The sequence below is a fragment of the Porites lutea genome, chromosome 2 (assembly GCF_958299795.1).
Source record: "Porites lutea chromosome 2, jaPorLute2.1, whole genome shotgun sequence".
Classification (NCBI taxonomy): Eukaryota; Metazoa; Cnidaria; class Anthozoa; order Scleractinia; family Poritidae; genus Porites; species Porites lutea.
Window position 1 is genome coordinate 47061809 of NC_133202.1, and position 22262 is coordinate 47084070.

General features: G+C 39.8%; 1 protein-coding gene, 1 long non-coding RNA gene and 1 pseudogene across 2 annotated transcripts; all 3 read left to right on the plus strand.

Annotated features, from left to right (window-relative positions):
• Positions 1–169, plus strand: part of LOC140928841 (solute carrier family 23 member 2-like) — a 15919-nt pseudogene extending 15750 nt beyond the window's left edge.
• A 12725-nt stretch (positions 170–12894) lies between these two features.
• Positions 12895–14804, plus strand: LOC140927106 (uncharacterized). The gene is made up of 3 exons (XR_012164526.1): positions 12895–13155; positions 13280–13331; positions 14667–14804. It is a non-coding gene; the product is annotated as an uncharacterized lncRNA (long non-coding RNA).
• A 40-nt stretch (positions 14805–14844) lies between these two features.
• Positions 14845–21620, plus strand: LOC140926318 (sodium/potassium/calcium exchanger 4-like). Its single transcript, XM_073376073.1, has 7 exons — positions 14845–14866; positions 15579–15884; positions 16323–16426; positions 17456–17556; positions 18217–18560; positions 20440–20784; positions 21295–21620. Exons 1-7 carry the CDS (start codon positions 14845–14847, stop codon positions 21618–21620), a joined length of 1548 nt encoding a protein of 515 aa, XP_073232174.1.
• Positions 21621–22262: the final 642 nt, after the last annotated feature.

Sequence of the window (22262 nt, forward strand, 5' to 3'; positions counted from 1 at the left end):
CGGAGTAACGCAACAAATCGTTATGATTCACCAGATTATTTCAAATTTAATTTGTGAAGCTTTAATGCTCATTTAGATTGCTCGACTTTCAATTGACGTTTCTAGGTTAGAACTCACGGATAGTTAGAGCTGTACGAAAATAAAATGTAATGAAATTGTAGGATTGGTAGAGTATTAGGGGTGATGAATGGTCCATTAAAATTTTTAACTGCTCGCAAAAATTTTACCTTTGCTCGGTTTGCTCGCAAAATTTAAACGAGTGCTCGCTTGCTTTTGCTCCCCAAATTTTTGCGTTGCTCGCAAGCTCGCAAAGCAAACTTTTTATTTCTGCTCGTGCTCGCAAAAAAATCGCAGTGCTCGGCATGCTCGCGAATGCTCGCAAAGACCATTCGTCACCCCTAGTATTCAATTGCGTGTTCCTGTTTGTTTCCTTATTATCTGATATGCTTGCAAATAAAAGTAATATTTGTTTTCAACCATGTGTATTTGATACGAAAAGGATTGGGTGGACGAAAAACATAACAATTGTGCTGAGAATTTAATATGATCATGATCTAAGATTCATGCGTGTTTCAGTTCTAAGATTCTTTAGTAGCGATAACGTATTATAACCTAATGACGTCGGATACACACGTTGAAGCGTCTTCTTATTCTCTTACTCGACTGGACTGGATCCAATATGAGCTGAAGGCTACAGTATTTGTATCGGAACCATTTCCCGTGCAAAGAAGCAAGAATTGGATCGTGTGACAACATCTCGGATTGCTTTCAAGTCACAAGGAAATTCTTAAGACAACCTTCGGCCGTCTAGATATGAAAATAGATACACGTTGTCCAACGAATTTTGAGGAGTTTTCCTCTTTTTTCTCCTGACAACTAAAGTTGCAGCGTTTACTTCAATCATTTTCAAACATTTTTAAAGTGTTTGTTTAATGTCTCCTTCCCTCAGTACAACAAGATTTAAGAATAATTTCTTTGCAAGTGGAAGTGACCTTATGAAATCAGGAGGAAAAGAAAAAGTCACGCGATGAAGGAGAATACATTTGGGAAAGAAAAACAAACTTTCTTTTTTAGTTATAGTGCGTTGTAGAATTTGCGATATGTTGTCGTTCTCTTGTTTTGGTTACACTATTACCTATGGAGACCCGTAATACTGAATTCGTTTAAACTATTTCGGTTCTCCTGAGTATCAATGAATATCTTTGTTATTAAGGGTATGGTGTTTACTTGACGTAGGGACAGGTGTACAATGGCAGATTATTGCTAGAGCCGTCAACAAATACTTGCCTTGGGGCGACAGCAATGTCCTCCAACCCCTGAATGTATTTCAGGCGCTCCATGCCTTTTTGGAAGTATAACCTCCACCTCCTTTTAAGCTTAACAAGGACTGGTGGGGCTAAAGAGCCTAAACCTGCACCCAGTCCTGTCCACGTTAGGACGAACTGTTCTGATGGTGAACATTGTGGAAGAACGGCCAATCGTCCCTGCAATAACAGTTTTGAAAAACGATCATTATTTCTCTGTCCTCTATCCTCTATCTGCTGAGACATCAGGGGCACCCAGCGACATTATTCTGTAAAATAACTGTTCCAAGGACAACCGTTCCATTCGTGTGAAATATTTGGAGGTTCTCTAACACACTAACTACGATTTTCGGAGGTTGTGTTATCCATTTTTTTTTAAATATGGATAACTAATAAAATACTAATATATTGCGTCTAATAAAAAAGGTCTCCTAAAAATTTCGGTATAAAGAGAAAACGTCCCCCGCAGCTTTCTAAATTTGAAATTAAGGCTCCTTCATGCCATAAAACTTTTGCCGGACCCATAATGGTAGTTAACACTTTCGGATGAGACGAAAAAGACACCTATACTTAGACTTTCGTGACGACCAAAGTTCCTCTGAGACATCCAAACAGATCAATAGTTTTAGGGCAACACCAAATTAACCTAACAGGCTTCTAAATCACAGAGAAAACTATTTGAGACACTTCTGGCGTATTCGGAAACATTCGGCCATGGGGTGCCTAATTGAAAAGTTAACGTTTGTTTGGCCATTTTTTTTTCTCAAAGCTTTTCACCGAAGAAGCTTAAGTCAACACTAACTGAATTTTTTCTGGCTATGAATAATCGACTTAAATTTTTTTTGACCCACCTTCTCTGACTTCCACAGAATTCCCGTTCTTTCACTTTCCATTAAAGATATGTGGCGTTCATTTTTTTTCTTTTTTGTGTTCCAGCACTTCCCCTTTTCTACAATGCTGCCCGCAGCCACGTACGGGGCATTGCTTCATGACTTTGAGGCAATCCAAGCAATGTGAAGGAATAAAATTCCTGAAAATAAAGAAGTAAGCATATTGTTAACTTCAAAGGTCACAGATCGTCAGTCACTCTAATCCATAGAACGTTGTTATGAAAAGAAAAGAGTGTATTACATTCGTGGTCAAGTATTACATTTGTGGCTTCAACAGTTCATTCCCAGGGCGAGTACCCTTCGAGCACAGGCCCTTCGATCTTCCTAGATAACTCGAGAAGAGAAAGGAGCATTTCCTCGCAGGGTACGGGGGCTGGTACTCCTGGAAATTCTTGGTGGGAGTGTGCCTCTTTGTTCTCCAAGACTGAAGTCAAGCTGTCATTAATTAGATTAGAGCGCAATTTTTTTTTCAAACCCATTCCGAATTCGCGTATTTCTATTTCTTTCTTACTCATTTGGAATGGAAACGATAGATACGTTCATACACTCCCGTAGTTCCCTCGAAAACCATACCCGATTCCAGACCAAAATGAGTAAAGTGTATACCCGTTTTCATACCAAAACGGCGCAAAAACCCTAGCCGATGGGGCGGCAAATACGGGAATCCATCGAGCGAAATGTGCGACACACGCAAAAGATTACGCGCGTGACTGAAGTTGCGAGACAGGAGAGAGATCGCCTCTCGCCGCTTGGGTGCGCGCGTGCACTCTCTCCCCCATTTATTCAAATACCAGCATGTTGTTTGAAAAAACCCTACAAAAAGGATTCGAAAGTACAGCAATGATTTTCGCGACGCAGTATATACGCGACAACAAATCCACTTAAGATCCACATATACGCTGCTATACGAGATATATTGTGAAGTGAGAAAATTTTAAAACAAAACTTTCCTCACTTTTACGGAGTCAAGACATTCATTTCTCCTAGAAGTTAGCCTGTTCCAGTCTCTGAGATAGTCAGGTCCACGAAACAAACAGCGGGTGGAACCTCGAAATCGAGAATGTGCCGACACAAGAATAAGATCAGGCGCTTGTACTATCGCCTACCTTTCACTTACGCGTTATCCCTATGTTCTGAGATCCTGTGTACTCAAGCTACCGAGCATTTCAATCATTTTAAGTTACTTTTTAAATGCATTTTTACCTTTGGACGGTCGATCCACAACCTAGCCGAAATTGGACTTCGGCCAACCTGCACACCTCTCTATGTTGCTCTTGACCCTGACAAAAGATTTTAAGCGAGCATCGGCAAGTTATCTTGCTCTTTGGGCAACTTCCATGGTGGACTGTGTTGTCCTTCGCTTTATTGAAGCTTGGCACTGCCCGCATGGTACTTCGATCTCCCCGCAGTCTTTAGTGACGGGGGTCTCGACTTCATTCAACGCCACTTCTTGGCTGCAGCCCTTGCAGGTCGCCTTTACATTTCCCAGCAATTGCTGGGCAAAGATGTTGCGGCAATTAAAGCCTAGCCTGGGCTGTCTGCAGATATGGCAGTTTTTTACGCCATTCTTTACTAGCTGGTCAGCACAATGCCCGCAAACTGGGTGACCACATGGATTGGCGATTTGTGGGTCGACCATCGGATACGTACTGAAATGGATAGCCTGTTCCCGGCGTTCAGATAGTAGAGCGCGGGAGAAAAATTCACGAAGAAAAAAAGAAAAAAAAAACAACAACTTAACTCGCTCCCCACCTACCGCCGCGCTCTACTATCTGAACGCCTGGAACAGGCTATGAAATGGAAAGAATCGATGTCAAGTGTCAGACGTAACCTTTGTCCCCGAAACAACCAGTCAAAAGAATTTTACTTTTCCTACCAAATTTCACAAATAAACTCTTTTGGGACGCTGCTTACATCCACGTTTTTGAACAACTGTTGAGACAACATGTATGGCAGGTTGTCTCAGGTATACCACGTCCGCGTTATGATATAGCTGTAATCTGAGATGATTAAAAGGAGGGGAGCGTAAGGGGGGTCCGAAAACCGCAAAACCGCACAGAAATACGCCAAAAACCGCAAACCGCATCGGATTTTTTCCCGAATACCGAAACCGCGCGTACATGTAGGCCACAATATGAGAGCTGACGTCAGCAAGACTTGTGATATATTCTGATAACATTGTGCGTTAGTATTAAACATACCATCATAACGCTAACGAAATATTGTACTACACTATTATACTCTATTTACTACTAACTAAATGCCAAGTATGCTGGTCATGTACTTGAACGAGTATTGATATCTCCCTTGACTTTGAAAAACTCTGTCACTGATCCTGTCAGCTTACATTGGGTGACTGATTACTTTGGACGACCCTGTGCTAGTTGTGGAACGCGGAATAAATGTTTCTTCTGGAATTGTGACCTTCTTGTCTCGTAAAGAGTTCACGTTCAGTGGAGAAGACAATTGTTAAAACGTACAGCTCTTCTGAAATTCTCCCCTTCCTTTCCTTCTTCATAGAAGATTGCCACGCAATTAATTCACCAGTTACGTCCTCATCGCTTTCAGTTGCGACCTCGACGACCTCAGTTGCCATTGCCGCGCATTGAATCAAAGCAACGAGAATACAAAGCTGTACGAGCTAACATCCGGCATGGAATTTCTCGAAGTCGACGCATCATTAGCCAAAACGGTTAATCACATTTAGTATTAACTGGAAAAGGCCGTAATTCCAAAGCACAGAGTTAAATTGTAAGCTGATATGATGAACCCTGATGCGTTGTAAAACAAAACACTTGGCTCGCGCTAAATAAATAAATCATCCAAGATTCGGTTCTCCAATTAATGTCGTCGCTTCTCTGGAAACCGATTTTTTTTAGTTATGTTTATTTCATTCTATTTTTTTTATCTCAACGTTTTCGGGTACGCACGTGCAAACCGTGCGTACAAGTAGCTACGCCCCTGTTTAGTCTCCTTAGCCCTGAGCGTTCCTCTCTTGCGGTTTTCGCGGGAGTTCAGGACGTGGTCCACCCAGTATTTCACGTCTCTTTTAAATGAGAGGCAGCACTTCTTGTTTACCGTTTCGTTATCAGACATTGCTCAGGCTCTTAGCCTTTCATTTAATTTTGATCAAATTTTTATCATTTAGTTACTCAGTATACGTTCGATCCTGTCCTTGTAAACTTATACTTTTATACTTTAAGGGAGCTTAATTCCTATATTAATTTTTTCTTCGTTTAGTGTCGTCCAAAAGACCCAGTTTTTTGGCATTTTTTAAAAAAGCAAGAAAAAGAAACGAAAAGGTTTATTTTTTTTGGACATAGATTAATTCTTTTAATCTAAAAAATTAGCATTATAACATCATTTCGAGGCATAAAACGTTCGATGGTGTATCCTCTTTGCTTTTTACCCTTTTTGGGCCTTTTTTTATAAAATTGACCATCAAATTTTCCGCCACATTGAGTTTGTGTCGATTTGGTGACCATGTCTTGTTGTTTTCAGTCTCCACGGCAATGATGATGGTGTTCCAGGCCTCCCGTTCTCAGATTTCTTGTGATTTTTTTTTTTCACCCCACCGACCGACCCACCCAAAACCAGGAAACCTCTATTCGACGCTAAACGAACGAAAAAGGGATGACCTAAGCCTTATGGTTTCTTTTTGGGCTTCCTCACCACATTGCTTCTGCGTGTTTCTGTATACTTGTCTTTTGCTTTGTTTTGTTCTTTTTGGTCGGTAAAATAAACTGAAACTGTACAAAGACCCTCAATATTCCCTTTGGAGGTTCTCGAACGCGCATAAAAAATTTTATTGACCGCCTGTGTGATGAAAAGTAGACTGTCTTGTGGCAGGAAACCCCATGATAAGGTACGGAGTCCGCCGTCACCTTGTCAACCGTGCGACAAATGATGTACTCCACAAAAACAAAGAGAAGGTATTTTCGATTTGCCCCGCCCCCTACCCCCGAAAGTCCCCGACAGGACCGCTTCAAAGTACTCCCCATGTGGTTGCGCGGGGGATAGTAACAGGTCTACCTAATTGCACCGTGCATCAATGACAGAGGTTCAGTGTCAATGAGTTTAGCTCAATCAGAAGCCCCTTTTCCCTGGCTAGTTCAAGGTGTGTGCACCTCCTTTAAGCTGTTGTTTTCGGTTCTTACTGAAATTTTTGATCTTGAGGAAATTCACAACGACAGGAGCAGGTTATGGGCTTTTTTCCTAGCCCTAATCCTACATCACGGGAAATCCCTCAGGTTAGGCAAGAATTCGATCATCCTTCCATAATCATCCATTTTTTCACCGCGTGAATTGGGTATTTTTAGCTTATTTCGATGGCAGCTCCTGGTTTCACTTGACCAAACAGGATCTCCCTGCCTCCCCTGCTCCACCGCCTAAGTATTCTTGACCTTTCTTGCAGGAGCTATCAGTTTATAGCATGATGATGTGACCTCATTTAGATCAAGTTCTGTCCATTTAAGATCCTCACTAAGCCGAGTACCTAACAACTTAAATTTCTTAACCCTGCATGGTGGTAACAACCATCTGCTTAGTCTTGCTCCATTCAGTATTACCACATTCATTAACCATGCTCAGACTCTGGCTGGAGTGTTTGAACAAGCGACAGCGACAGCGACAGAGGTGAACCCAGGGAGTACCATAGTCGGGTACAGTATTCGGAAAACATTAGTGAACACTGTCTAACTATCTTTCAAGTATATTTTCCGAATACTTTTTTCTGCATTGATAGGTCACTTTTCTTCTTCTTCATACTTCTCCATACTTGGCCCCTTTCTCTAAAGTTAATGGCGTGTCAATGCGGTGTTTCGGATGTGCGTGCTATGTAAGTGTTCCAGCGAACATTGGCAAGAGTTGCTCCTATAATTATTCGAAACAAACAAACCTCTATTAGCACTCAACTTCTCGTCCTGTCACTTACTTCCCTGTTACCGATAGTTTCTCAATTCCACATCTAGCATCTCCACTTGACTTTCGCCGTTCTGTCTCGACTAAGCGTGGGTGCTCGAGCTGGATTAAACTAGACACCAGGCTCCTCTGCAAACCAAGAGCTATTATGGCTCTTGCGTAAACTTTCCTCCACTCGCTCTTCAAACTCCCACACCTTTATGACCGGATATTCATTAAAGTAGTCTCGTACAGCACCCTCAACCTTCTCGGTCTTTATCTTTTATCTCAACGAAACGAATGAAGGTCGTATCCGCCAACATTCTCCCTAGGTAGAAAAGAATAACGCACTGGAGGCACACACAGGATTGCCTTCTTCTGTTTTCCCTAAAAATCGTCCCAGCCTGGCCTCCCTGTAAATCAGTTGTAGATCCATTAACCTGCCCATATCACAGGCAACCGTCTGAGATACACTAAAACGCTTGGAATTCTAACCGTGTCATCTCATAAAGTTATCTTCTCTTTTCTTGATTCCCTCTTCCCTTGGGTTCCACTCGAGCTAAACTGATCTTCCATTATCGTATCGGACTATGCTCATGATCAAGCTTGTCAGTGTACTTTCGGTCTTGCATCGAAAATTATCACCTCATCGAACAACTTGCAGTTGTCGTTACCGTAAATCCTCTATCAAGCCTCTCCTCTCAAAAAAAATGCCCCTCTAATAAGGCGGAATGCATGTCGAGATCAGCTTTGCACTGTAACATGGGCAATTGCATTGAGCAAGAAATTTCAGTGTTGCACGATTTGCTTGTTTGATTATGTTTGCTCGGCTCGGTATGCGCCACGCGTACTCATCCGTTTAGGTTAAAGTAACAACGAAGTCAAGTTATAACATTGGGATAGAAGAGCGAAGAATAAATATTCGAAAAGTCAGTAGCTCACACAGGGGCGTAGCCAGCCCATAGACCTGTCGGCCCCAGGCTAAAACTTTTTGGTTTGGTCACTCTACCGCTTGTAATTAAGTTATTGATTAGGGTTAGATTGGTCTTTTGTCTTTCTTTTGTCATTTCGTCAGCAAAATTTGCTGGAAATTTTAAAACCGATGAACAGGAACGACTTTCCCCTCGATTTTGAAAAAGTCTGGTAGAAACCACGCCTAGTTAAGGCAAGCTAGCTATTGTTTCACGCACAGGTATGAATTGACAATAGCTTCCAAAAAATAAAATACAATGGGGAAAATAACATTAGCCTTAGAAGGCTTTGCGCCGGCTTTGGCAGTATAGATAACAATTATTCACCGAAGTGGAGGTGGCTAGTTCTGGATATTTGCCGAACTGCGAAGCAGTGAGGTAAATATCCACGACTAGCCACCGACACTGAGGTGAATAATTGCTTTAGTATATACTAAAACAGTGAGATAATTGAGCACAATAATGACGATTTTTAACTCAAATACTGTTGCCAACGATTACAATTTCGGCGCGTAATGACCGGGCGGCCGCGGCCGTCGCTTTTTCTTGCCAACAATTAAAACATTTGAAGGCATTTGTTTAGCTCTTGCAGGGAAATTTCTTCAAAAGGAGTTGTGAATTCTTTTTGTATTTAAAATCATTCTATAAAAAAAGATTATTAAATTTAGTTTTAAGCTTATTTATGAACAACTCAACTAAATAAAGTGAGCAAGACTTAAACTCAATTTGCATTTGTAAACAAAAAACTTTTTCACCGGTTTTATCGATAAATTCGTGTCAAAAAGACAAAGCTTTACCTGTTAAAACTTCCAATCCGAACTTCGTCACCTTCTTCGTGTATTTCGGAAACAGCTTGCTTGATTAGTTGTGAAATTTCTTTGTTTGTTTACGGCAGCAAACCGGGAAGGCATTTTGCTCGCAACTTAAGCGAGTTTGACGTCGCTCGCTCGGAGGAACTGGAGGTGAATCAGTGAATAGTGCAGGATATTCACTGATTGAGTAGCCAATCAGAGCGCGCGAAAAACACTATCCACTGTTTTAGTATATACTAAATAAAACTATCCTATTAGATAACTATATATGAAGGAGAAATCTTGAATATTTTAGTTCGCGGCTCGGCAATTGGACCGGTTCCGTTTGGTTATCGACCGGTTCTGTTATGGGATATTATTAACATAAATACCAATTAATTAATTAATTAATTAATTAATTAATACCTTGACCTTTTCTTCAAATTCTCTCGACGAGGGAACGGTGTGGAGATCAGTCAGAAGAAGATATTTTTATAGACATGTTAGAGCTCCAGTAACAGTAGTTCCTAATGATTAGCCTGCGGGATCAGGGGCACTCAACGACTGTTTTATGTAAAATATCTGTTCGATGAAACAAACGCATAAATTATTACAAGCGGTAGAGCGAAAAACAAACTTTTAGTCATTCAAGTTGACGAAACTCTTGGCTTTGCTTAAAGGATCCACTCGCTTGTGATCCTGCAAACATTTGCCTGAAGAACAGATATTTTGAGGAACAGATCCATTGGGTGCCCCTTCATCTACTCTTGATCATGAACTCTCGCGTCTTCTCAAGACAACGTCTCGGAAATCTTGTATTTTAGATCCCATTCCTGGCATCTCAATGGAAGATTGTTACACCATTTCGTTACCCGTTATTGTGAGCAATACCTGTATTTGCGTGCTTCAACGAAGCAGCTTTAGATCCGTTACTTAAGAAGGACTCACTCGACCATGAGTTCTATAAAAATTTCAGACCCATCTCAAATCTAAGATTTGTCTCTAAAGCAACTGAAAAGGTTATCTGTATGCTCGTATCAGTTCAGTTAGTTTCGGGATCAGTGCAGCGTACCTAAAAAGAGAGACCTTCATCACTTAAGGCGCTTTCCATTTGTCAGAACTGTCAGGCCGGACAATTGTTGGACCAGTTAGTTAGCAAATGAAATCGGCTTTTTCCAAGGGTTTTTGCTGAAAAACTATGTCCCTCGTGCATACTTTTTGGGACTTGACTGATCGAGCTGGATAGTTTTAATTAAAAGTGAAATTCTCATTAAGACGGGAATGGTCTGGCCGTTCTGACAAATGGAAAGCGCCTTTAGTTGTACCAAGACGTAAAACTACCTCGCAGCCTGGAACAGGCTAGGCGGCCGCAACTTTTAAGATCGACCTTTAGTAAGTCTAGGCTGGGTGGTGAAATTTTCTCATCTGACATAACACCTTGGGGCCATCATATTATTGTAGTAGTGTTAAAGTTACTGTTACTAACGGCAGACAGTCAAATAGCCCATGTTCCATGTATTAAATAATCTGAGATTAGGCCCAATTTTAGCTGTTCTCATACATTCTCTCTAACGGCTACCGCTCTTCTTTGTACTCAAGTCTCTTCCGGGGATTGCGAATTAGAATGTAAATATATGGAACGTGGGCTATTAAGAAAATATTAGGCTGAGATTACACATGAGAGACCTATATTTTGATCTCTATTTAAGCAATAGAAAACGTTTCCCATGTTTGCATAGCCTGATATAAACACGAGAGGGGTGGGAAAATTCGAGACAGTTATGCAAACCCGAGACGAAGTCGAGGGTTTGAATAACTGTCGAGAATTCTCCTAACGCCTCGAGTGTTTATATCAGGCTATGCAAACACAGGAAAAAAGTTTTCTATTGCTTTTATAAAATAACTTTCCAGCGAAAAAAAAAGGCAAAACTCTTTGTATGGCACTGATTAAAGGAGAAATTCTTACCAGTCGCAGTAAACTTGCCGAGTTTTGAACTCGAAAACTTTTTCAAATTCGTGCTTGCGTGATTAGCGCGCGAAAACCCAAACAACTTGACGCCACAACCATGTTTACATACTCTCATGCAAACACTCCTCTCGGCCAATCAGAGCGCGCGTACTATCTTAGTTATTTTATAAATATCAATGTTAGGCGAGTGTTGAATGTGGTTACCATTAATATGACAACAATGTTTTTATGCATGTAGAAAAGGAAAAATTGAATAATCGACAAGTGGGATTTTATAAAATTGTATTGCTGTTTATTTAATTTTTCTAAATACCGTTGCTCAGAACATAGCAGTATAGGACTAGAGTAAAAAAAAAAAACGAACCTTACAGTGAATACGTTCATTCTAGCGTCATATTTAACATTTTATAGATTTATATAGAAGCTCGGTAAAAAAAGGACAGAGCCATGCATATAGCTTGGGAAAAAACCTTTACGGATTATCAATTCATTTTTACTATTATTTGTTGTTTGTTGAAGTTTTAAAAAAAAATGTCGCATATAGGAACTCAGATAAAAGTATCATTTGTGTTGTGGGTAACTTGGGAGGGTTAAAAACGACTAAATCATCCGCAATATCTTGAGATGTTGTCAAAAAAGAAAAAGAAATAAGAGAAGGACTCTTTCAGACGGAGTGAACAATGATCGTTAACCCATAATCGCCAACAATACTTTGCAAGAGGCATTTATCACTTCAATCGCAAAAAATATATATCAATGATTCTAATGGCGTAGAAAAACGGTTTTAAAGATGGATACCAAAGGCGTTTGCACATAGTTTAACGATTCTTACATGAGCCTTTAGAAAAGACCCTAAGCGATTCAGAAGCCTTTCTTATACAAACCGTCAGTAATGACTCTTAGCCTTCCGTAAGTATCTTAAAGAAGCCTTATGTAAGACAAGCCTTGTGCAATTACCTTACATAAGCCTTCCGTAAAGATTTTACACAAGCCTTCGGTAAGCCTTCTTAGGCGTTCTGTAAGACTCTTACACAAGCCCTCTGTAAGTATCTTACACAAGCCTTGTGTAAGCATTCTTACGCGTTCTGTAAGCATCTTGCACAAGCCTTGTGTAAGGACTCTCTTTTGTTAGTTTGGTAAACGAAGGCAATTCGGCGCCTACGCGTTTCTCACCTCCTCTGTTGATGTTTCTTTGGATACTGTTTTTAACCAAATGTGATAAAAGAATGTCATAGGATGAGTTAACGTTTGCTCAAAAAGAGGTTTTCTGTAAAAGATCGAGGATCGAATGAAACACTAGGCAAGACTGAAGCGGATTTCGAGATGTATCCGACGCATACATTTGATTTCGGGTTGAGGTAAACGCTTTTCAAATTGGCAAAAATCGTGTCCAGGTCAGCGCTGTTCCGTAGCTGACCGTGTCCCTTTAAGAAAGGTCATAAAAATTTGCAAAAAGATCTCATGCAGAATCACTTCGTTTTAATTTTGTAAACAGATTCTACAGACTACTGGGAGCCTGACTTGGCCGCATACTTAATCGAAAAATTAACTTCATCGAAGAACATTTCTCGAGATAACAGAAGGCATGAAAGTTAGCAAGGAGAATTTAGTCAGGTCACTATTTAACTGTGTTTGGCTTCTTGGCAGCAATGACAAAGTGTCAGTTGTTATTAGTAATGGTAACAGGACTGAGTGGAGTCCAATTTGGTCTGTAATCATACGAGTGATTAACAAAATCGGACGACCGCGTAGCGGGAGTCCGATTTGTTCAATCACGAGTATGATTACAGACCGAATAGGACGACACGAAGCTCTGTTACCAATTAATCATAACTTTAACAAAATTTGTAATATAATAGGCTATTTTTTAAATCAAAACACAAGAAATTCGAAATTTTGTTTGCTAGCAGTGAAAAAAAAAAAGCCATTTAAGTGCGCGCGTGATGGCGCGTACTGTCCAATTACTTAGGCATGACGCGTACTGTCCTATTAAACTGTCCAATTAAGGCTGAAATCAGGGCAGTTGATAGCCAATCAGATTTGAGAATTTTGTTATAGTTATGATTAGCCGAATTATAATACCATTTGATCGCTGTCGGAATTTTTAGTAAAATCCAAATCAATCCTAGCAACCATGATGTAAGCAAACCAGTCATCCGTGGTTGCATACTGAGTACTTTAAAACAATTTCTCATGGGAAATTTGGGAAGAAACTTTTTCCATCAATGTTCTTAAAAATTTTCGTTTCGCAAGTTGAAATCGTTCTCCGTGCATTACATTAAACACTAATTCGACCACCATTCGTATGTGAGGAAATACCTGGTGTATTTAGTAAGTGAACAATAGAGGCACTGATGAATACTAATCTGAATGATATACCAATGTGGCGATGTTAATTTAACATTCAATTTGGTAAATAGTAGTTTCCTCTAAGCTTATACATTTTTGTTTTAAGTGGGACCATAAGTTACTGTTTACGACTGCTTTGAAGAAAAACGTTTATTAAGGTGAGTGGAATGCATTTAGTTAACATGCGTGCGTGGATGCAAGGATGCGAAATGACATAACAGTGAAAAGAGGATACATTGGGTGCGGCGGCCATGGAGGGAAATGGTTTCAAAAGGGAGAAGCGGCCTCGTGTTAGAGTCATTTTTCACCGAATGAAACCTCATTACCGTCGCTAACCAGTTCTTATCATTACGCGGATTCTTTAATTTTCCAATACTATTTACTGAGCATTCATAAAACAGCCACTAATTGAGCTCGACGTTTCTTCAACATAAGCTTGCATTTCGAGAGGAATGATGAAGATGTTAACTTCGGGTGCGTTTCTTTGGGAAAATCCGAAAACGGATCATTGATCCAAGATCGATTGGATCAGGGTGCATCACAGAATCCACTCTGGAAAAGGATTCTTCGTTGTACTTCGTTGTGTCATTCTGCATACATTACGTTTTGTATACATTACTCTTTGCATAATTATGCGAGTCGCATGTCAGGCGTTAAAGGGAGCAAGTTATTACACAAAACACAAAATTTTCCTAACGTTTGTATACTTTTAACCTCTTGGGTTTGAGATCGGTTTCTATTTTTTTGCCCTGATTTTTAATTGATAGCTGTTGAGTAGTTTGGTATAGATAGTTTTCACTGTGACGTCATCAAAATAGCGAGGTTTTACGAATTCTTATTTACACTAGGTTGAAGATAAACAAAAAGTATATCCTTGTGCAAGTTTCCATTTCCGTAGCATGTTTCGTTTCAAAAATACAACAATTTGAACTTCCGAGTTTTCACAGTGCGTGACACCAAAATAGGAATGCCGTCTCGTTGAAAAAAAAAGTCTCTCCTCTTGATTTTCAGCAGTATAACCACTTCAAGTATTAGAAGATAATTATGTTTATGCGTACGTATGCTAGTTCTCGAGTGAAAAGAAAGAGCTTTTATAGAAAAAGTGAACTCCAGATGTTTTTGTTGATTTCCGGCGGTCATATTGGTACACCAAAACGGTGCACCAATATGGTGTCTCCATACAAAGCTGATCTACAAAGGTACGTGAAACGTTTCGGCAAATAACTCAGAAACTATGGGCCACAAAGACCTAAGACTTGGAAAAATTGTTTATATATTAGTCTTTTACAACATTGCATTTTTTTGGCTTCTTCCACTGGACGGTTTCCAATTTAATTTTTGGTTGTATGACAGTGAAAACGATTTATACTTTGATAACAAGAAACTATTTGGCGCTCCTCAACGTTTCAAAACATCTATCTCTTGTATAAAACAATTGAAGACGCACAGAGAATAAGTAAGTGACTGACAAAATGTCGTCTTCGTTTGTTCAGCTCCAGCTATGATACGAAGAAGACGATTCAAGTTTCAACTGGAATTTGCAGCTCTTATAGTGCTCTGCTTTTTCAGTTGTCGCCGAGACGATGCAATCAGTGTGACTGCAGAAAAACCTATCAAAGTAGTTCAAGAGGTCTCGGGTACGTACAGAATATCACCACAACTAAGAATGACATGGGCGTTCTGTTACTGTTGGGTAAGGTAGTTTAGTGGGATATTTGATCTTATAAGTCTCACAAGCGGGATTATACCCGTGAGCTCCTGGTTAGTAAATTGACGTTTTTTCGCCATTAGCTAGCTTTGGACTAATCAATTCAATGATACATTCGGATCTCACATTTGACATTTCGCATTTCACTTCCCATTCCAAATTTCTTGCTTCATTTCACATTTCATTCCACGTTTTAGGGAAAAATTGCAGCTCTGGATGTCCTCTTGTTGTAGTTAGGAAAAATACAGCTCTTTTACTTATTAGTAAAATCCAACTAGTGGTCTATTACCAATGCTGCGTTCTGATTGGTTGAGCTACTACTAGGCTATATGTTATAGCCCACTAGTAGCGCAAAGCGCCGGCATTGAAAACCAAAACAATGGCGGCTGAATTGCGTTTTGCTAGCTAAAGTTGTTTTGTCTCGATATTTTTGACCAACTAGTTGCATTTTACTAAAACAATTATTCCACTCGCCCTCATTATTATAGCTTTCAAGGATTTTTTAAATTCTTTATTTATTATTTATTCATTAATTTTAACTTATGTAAAGCGCTTTTGAATATTCTTCTATAGTTTTAGCGCTATACAAATTCATTATCATTCATTCATTCATTCATTCATTCATTCATTCATTCATTCATTCATTCATTCATTCATGGCCCATTCGGGCTCGAAGAATAATTGTTAATCATTTCAGATGGATCATTCACTGGAAGACATCCTCTCGTTCACGTGACAAACGATCTCAGGAACTGCAGCCCACCATCAATCGAGAATTTTCCGGGTGATTTGTTCAACCAGCATGAAAGGCGACTTGGTGCAGTCGTTATTCATTTTCTGGTTGCATGTTACATATCCTGGGCCATAGCTATTGTCTGCGATGAATATTTCGTTCCTTGCTTGGAGATTATTTGTGATAAGATGAAACTTCAATCTGATGTGGCCGGTGCTACTTTCATGGCTTTGGGTAATTCAGCTCCCGATCTATTCGCCTCAATCATTGGTGAGTTGTAAGATTACGCTTTTGATGCACGATATTTACTATCGGGGATTCACAAATGCCAAGTGCATAAACAGGCCTAAACTCGTTCCCGAGGTTTTCTCGGCGTCCAACATGGCGGCCTGTTGCCCACCACCAACTCGGTGGAGAAAGCGTTGGGAACGAGATTGCTGTAGAAACTAGGAGATGTAGTCCGAGCTAGAAGTGCAAAAAGCCAAAAGGCAGCTAAGGAAATATTTTCAGACAGATATGGACCGCCGAGTAGACAAACATGCAACTACGGATTATTCACAGATTTCCAAATATGCTCAAATATTGTGCACATGCGTAGTACAGACCCCAGGAAACTCGCGCAGTTTTGATAACGAATGGAAGTTTTTGCAAGTGTGACTCTACACCTTAGAAAAGATTTAATGACAAATTTCTACCTTCTAATCATAGGTGTCTTCATCACAGAAGGGGACATTGGGATCGGCAACATCTTAGGCTCAGCGGTATTCAACGTGCTGTTCGTTATTGGATTATGTGGCGTAGGGGCTGGAACGGTAAGAAGATGACCAGGAGAGGATAACCACGTGATTTACAGCGTTTTCACGGATCGAGCTATTTCAAGACTGGCTCAGGTTCCATTGATTAACTATTGACCCCTAAGGAACTAATCAATTATGCAAGCCTTCTGAATGGCTGGGAAGGATCTTGCGTCAGTCTAAAAAAGTGCTCAATCCGTGAATTCGTGTAGATTTGAATCTTCTGCTCTCTTGTAAAATAACCGTAAACACTGCCCGCGTCGACCAGCTTTTGCTAACTGCGGGCATATCCAAGAAATGCTTCTTATTTTCTAATTTTCTATTAAGATAGAAATTAAAAATAATAATAATAAAAAAAATCAAATTCGCTGTAACATAAATCTTTGGAAGCAGTACCCTCCTGCTCACGGACTCCTGACATGACCTTATCCCTCAACAGACCTCTTTAACTTGTACATTTTGTTTTCCCAGATGAGGGTGTTTATGTCATGCACGTGTTTATGCTTGCACGCTTTTTGAAATATCAAGTGTTTTGAATGGAGAAAACAAAACGAACAAGCTGCAGCTGTGTATTTTTAGATTGGGTTTCTAGGCAGGGTAGAGTGAACACTACAGACAGGATTGCAATGTTAAAATGTATATCAGTGCTTACTGGTTTACTAATCTTAGAAAAAACATTTTATGAGCCCATTCTTAGAAGTGTCCAGGAGCCAAGAGCAGACGAAGCTAAAGACTAGTTTGTTCTTGATGTTCCTATTTTAGGAGGGGAGGGGGTGTGGCTATTTTGACGTCACATAAAAGCGTTAACAACGCTGCATGTGCATCACGTTTTGTTACCTTTGTCCTTCAAACAAAACCGTTTGGTTCAACCCGAGATGTTCCAAAAAGAAAAGGCGTACTAGACTTTTAGGTGACATATGCTTTCAAGAGCGCATGTTCCGAACGAAAAATAAATGATCATAAAGTAGAGATTTGAAGAAGCAACTTCAAGTAAGCAATTTCGTCGTTAACCTACTTCGTCTAACTTGTGTGATGTGTCCATAATAGGTTTTGTATTTAGCATGGTGGCCCCTCGTCAGAGACAATATGTTCTATCTCTTCAGTCTTGTCATTCTCATCTTGGTGCTCATAGATAGCATTGTAACCTGGTGAGTGTTTTAACTTCATGTAACATTAATTTTTAGTCCCTTTGGCTACTGAGGGTTGGCGCAGTGGTGAGGGCAGTCGCTTTCCATGAACGTTGCCCGGGTTCTATTCTGCCCTCGACACTTGTGTGAGATAAGTTTGTTGGTTCTCTACTCCGCTCGGAAAGCTTTGTTTTTCTCGCTCCCGATACTCCTGTTTTTCACTCTGAAGTAAGAACCAGCATTTGATTTGAATCGATTTGTAGTCTCTTCAGTTAACCACTTGACTGGCCCGCACAGCCAGGACTTAGATAAAGATGGGAAACGATTGTCAATAAAGAGGATGCTCGTGACGTCAAGGCAGCTATATTGTTGAACGTCAACCTCCTCGGGATTTTCCCCCGGAGAGGCGGAAAAGCTCTGGGAACGAAGTTGTTGTTGTTTTTTTTTTTCTCGGGGACTGTCTCATGACATTTTTGACTAGAAGCCCTATGCCAAAAAAGTATTGTACAAGGATTTGATATGATGTAATCTGCACCGGAAACTTTGCTAATTTCTTGTATTTCGGAGCAGGGAAATCATCTCGGTCAAAGATTCCAGCAAATATATTTTTTTAAATCATCAATGAACAAAATGAAATTTAGCTAAGCTTTTTTATTTTTGTGATTTCTATTTATTTCGCAGGCCAGAGGCATTGGCCATGTCGTGTTCCTATTTGATATATTTAATCATTATGTACTTCAATCCCCGAATTGAGGCCTGGCTTTATAAAATAACCAATACGAACAGTCCTGAGTTTAAATCCGATCTACACGCTTCACACGGCATCAAAGCAAGCAACAATGGATACCAAAAGATTGCTGATGAAGAACAGAGCCACAGCGGAGGAAAAGAGAAGAAATCACTTAGCACTAATGAACAGACAAACTCTGCAAAGGAGACGCCTGAAGAGAAAGGAAATGGAAAAAAGGAAGAGAAACAACAAGAAGAAAGGAAAGAGGACGGTGGGCAGAAACAACCACTAAAGGGTAGAGTTTATAATGTTATTGGCAATCGGAAACGACCAGGAACCGTCCCTCAAAAACAGGAACAGGATAGAGGGTCTCTTCTTGGGGATAGCTTTGACGGTGGATTTTTTGTGCTTTTGATGGTTCGATTTTCGTGATAAGCGGCTCAAATAGTGAGATCATAAAGATCTCGTGTTTCAGGAGTTTTTGCTCAGAATGCTTGCAATAATATGCATGCAGACCTCAATTAGCGTCACAAAGTGTTCCCTTACACTTCGGGTCCATTTCAACATGACGTATAGCAAGAAATGCTGACAATAACCATCATAAAGTGTCTTCCTAACTAAAAAAAACAGTTATCTCAATCCTTAATTAAAACAACCTTAAATCAAACATTTATTTATTTATTACATATTCACTCCACTACATTACAAGCAAATAATAAAATGAAATAAGCTAACACTACTATAAGAAAGAAAAGAAAGTTGTGGAGAAGGAGACAACCAAAAGCGCCAATGTGCCATAATAGGGATGCCCCCACTAATTAAAATATAAGAAAAATATATACAAATAGAAATATAAATGTTCTAGTTATCCTTGATAAAGCTTAAAACATTTTTTTTACAGTTGCAATACTTTTGATTCTCTAATATGATTGGGTAAACCATTCCATTCATTTACAATACGCTAAAAAAAAAAACTATATTTAAAACCATCAGTTCTACTAAAATTTGGAACAAGGTCCTGTGTGTAATTTTTCCTCAAGTTCTAACCTGTATTTCTGTCCTTACAAAATGTGAGCTTATTTGAAATGTCAATATCAATGTCCATTAATTACATTAAAAAAAATGTAACATCTCTAGTGAACCTCCTATTTGATAATGACAACAATTTTAGCTTAGATAGTCTAAGAGTCATCAGACCTAGTGATCCATCTGCTAGCTCTTCGCTGAACAGCCTCCAATTTATCAATGTTACGTTTAGTATGAGGCTTCCAAATTTCGCATGAATATTCTAATAAAGGTCTCACAAGACTACAATAAAGTGTGTTCATGGTATCAATATCCTTTAAGTCCCTACAAGTCCTCTTAACCAACCCTAAAACCCTATTAGCCTTAGCAGTTATTTTATCTACGTGTTGGTTCCATGAAAGATTACTAGCAGTAAATAATCCAAAATCTTTATACATATTAACACTTTCCAACGGTTGACCTTCAATATTATACTCCCCAACTTCCCAACTCCCCAACATTTCTTGGTATTAATTCTCATCTTATTCATCTTACACCAATCTGAAATTTTATCTATGTCATTTTGAAAAGTAGACAGATCTCCTTGAGTGCTAATAACCCTATACATTTTACTGTCATCAGCATACAAAGCAATTGAACTGTCCTTACTAATTACCCCCGGTAAATCGTTGATGTAGACTATGAAGAATAATGGTCCCAACAAAAAACCTTCTGGGACACCAGAGGTTACGGTTAACCAGTCGGAAGCCTCTCCTTTCATTACAACACGCTGTTGACGTTAAATAATCTCTACACTAGTTTAGCAAGTCTCCATGGACACCATATTTGTAAAGTTTGGTTAATAGATAAACATAATTATTATGAGGTAGCTTGCAAGTGGACTTAGCAGGACACTTTGTGGCGTCAACACCGAGTGTACATCCATTTATTTGAAAAAAAAAAAGTCGATGACCACGCCCTGGGGCTGGTGTGACGTGTGTCCACCTTGTTTTCAGTCTTTTTTTCGATCTTTATAATTTACTTGTGTTTCTTCCCAAAGGTGTAGTCTTCGTTCGTTATGATTCCCCCGAATTTGTTTTGTAGTTTTTCCAAGAAGAGGTGTATATGGGCTTGGAGAAACTCAAATTCAACGCCTTTTGTTTTTACAGGAGACGGTTTAAAACACCGACCCGTCCCAGATCTCTTGTTAGGGACGCCATTTAATCCTCCGGAGGGGTTGGCGGCTAGATTTTGCTGGTTCCTTGGCCTTCCAATCAACATAGCGTATTTTTTCACCATCCCAGATGTGAAGAAGGAATCTTGCCAGAAGTGGGTGGCAGTTTCTTTTATAGTTTGTATTGCTTGGATTTCAGTATCGTCTTATACCCTCGTTTGGATGGTTACTGTTATTGGATATACATTTGACGTCCCGGATTCAGTCATGGGTCTTACACTCGTCGCTTTTGGAAGCAGTGTACCAGATTGTTCGGCAAGTCTGTTCATCGCACGAAAAGGTAAGCTATGCTATCATTCCAGTTGCAATTGACCATAAAACATACTGTACTACAGTGGCAACAAGACTTTCGCATAAATGTCACGTAGATCGCAGAACTCAACTCGAGAGAGTTAATTTACGTCCCACACGACCATATTAGCTCTTCAACCAGAACGCAAGACATGTGCAGTGTAGACGTTTATTGGAGTACGTGCCTTTTCTTAAGTTTGTTTCGCCACCATACAGGCAAAGGCTGGAAAGAAAGAGAAATATTTACCAAGGGAGCTAGCTATCTCTAATTGCAGCTATTGAATCTGGGAGAAACCTGATTGAGAAATGATACGAATTTAGTCGAAATTCCCAATGATCAAAGCTGACTTTGTAACAGAGGTTCGTCAATTAATTACGAACCACGTGGGGGATTGCAAGGGGGAGGGGAGGAACATAATTGTCCTTTTTTTCCTTTTACCTCCATTGCGGAGCTTTCCCCAGTCCGAAAGTTCTGATTTTCTTTTTTGGTCTCTCTCAGGTGACGGCAACATGGCGGTGTCAAACAACGTGGGAAGCAAAACATTTGATGTTCTTCTGTGTCTGGGTGTCCCATGGCTTATTAAGGCAGCGGCGTGGAATGCACCTATTGAGGTCAACAGTCGTGGACTATTTGTGTCGTGTTTTTTCATCGTGGGAACTGTGGCTATTGCCTTTTTTGTCCTTTATTTGAACAACTGGGTCTTGAACCAAAAAGTTGGGTGTATCTTTATAGTTATCTATTTCATTTTTCTGGGGACATCAGTGTCCATGGAAATGTTCGTATTCGGCAGGTTTCGACTGCCAATGTGCAGCATCGAAGTTTGAATTTTCTTCTTCGATAATCATTTTCATTTTGTTCTCAAAGGTTGTATTTCTAGGCTTTGGAGCTGAAAACGTTTTGGTGAGCAAACCGATAAGACAAACTTTGCAATTCCGTGAGCAGGGGAAGTTGTGGCAACCTCGTTCCCAGGACGTTTCTCCTCTGTTTGGTTAGGCGCATCAAGAAGTCCTGGGGAAGAGGTTAAGCCGCAATCTATCTTTTTTTTTAATGCATAGTCGGTTGTAAAGCACACATTGGAAATAACGTTATACCAGTTTTCGAGCGTTTTCGTAACAGGAGTGAGGAACTTGTGAATTATTCGCATAACCTTTTTTTCCTGGTGTGGTCACGTTTGCCCATAGCTGAAGTATTTAGTACAATTAGGTGGTTGGGGATAGCGCTAGATTTTGTAAAAATTTCTGCTCACAACAAAAATTTTATTTAACCAAAACTGGGAGATTTTATTTCCGCTAATTGGCTGCTTTTGTATCAACAATAAGACGTACAGACACGTTAAATTTTAATGTATGCAAGCTGCTGGCATAAATAAGGGCATGACCTTTTGTGTCAAATTTTGATAGATGACCACTACAACTGAATGATTGGATTCAAGCAGCTTTATATATGCGTCACAAGGTGCCATATTG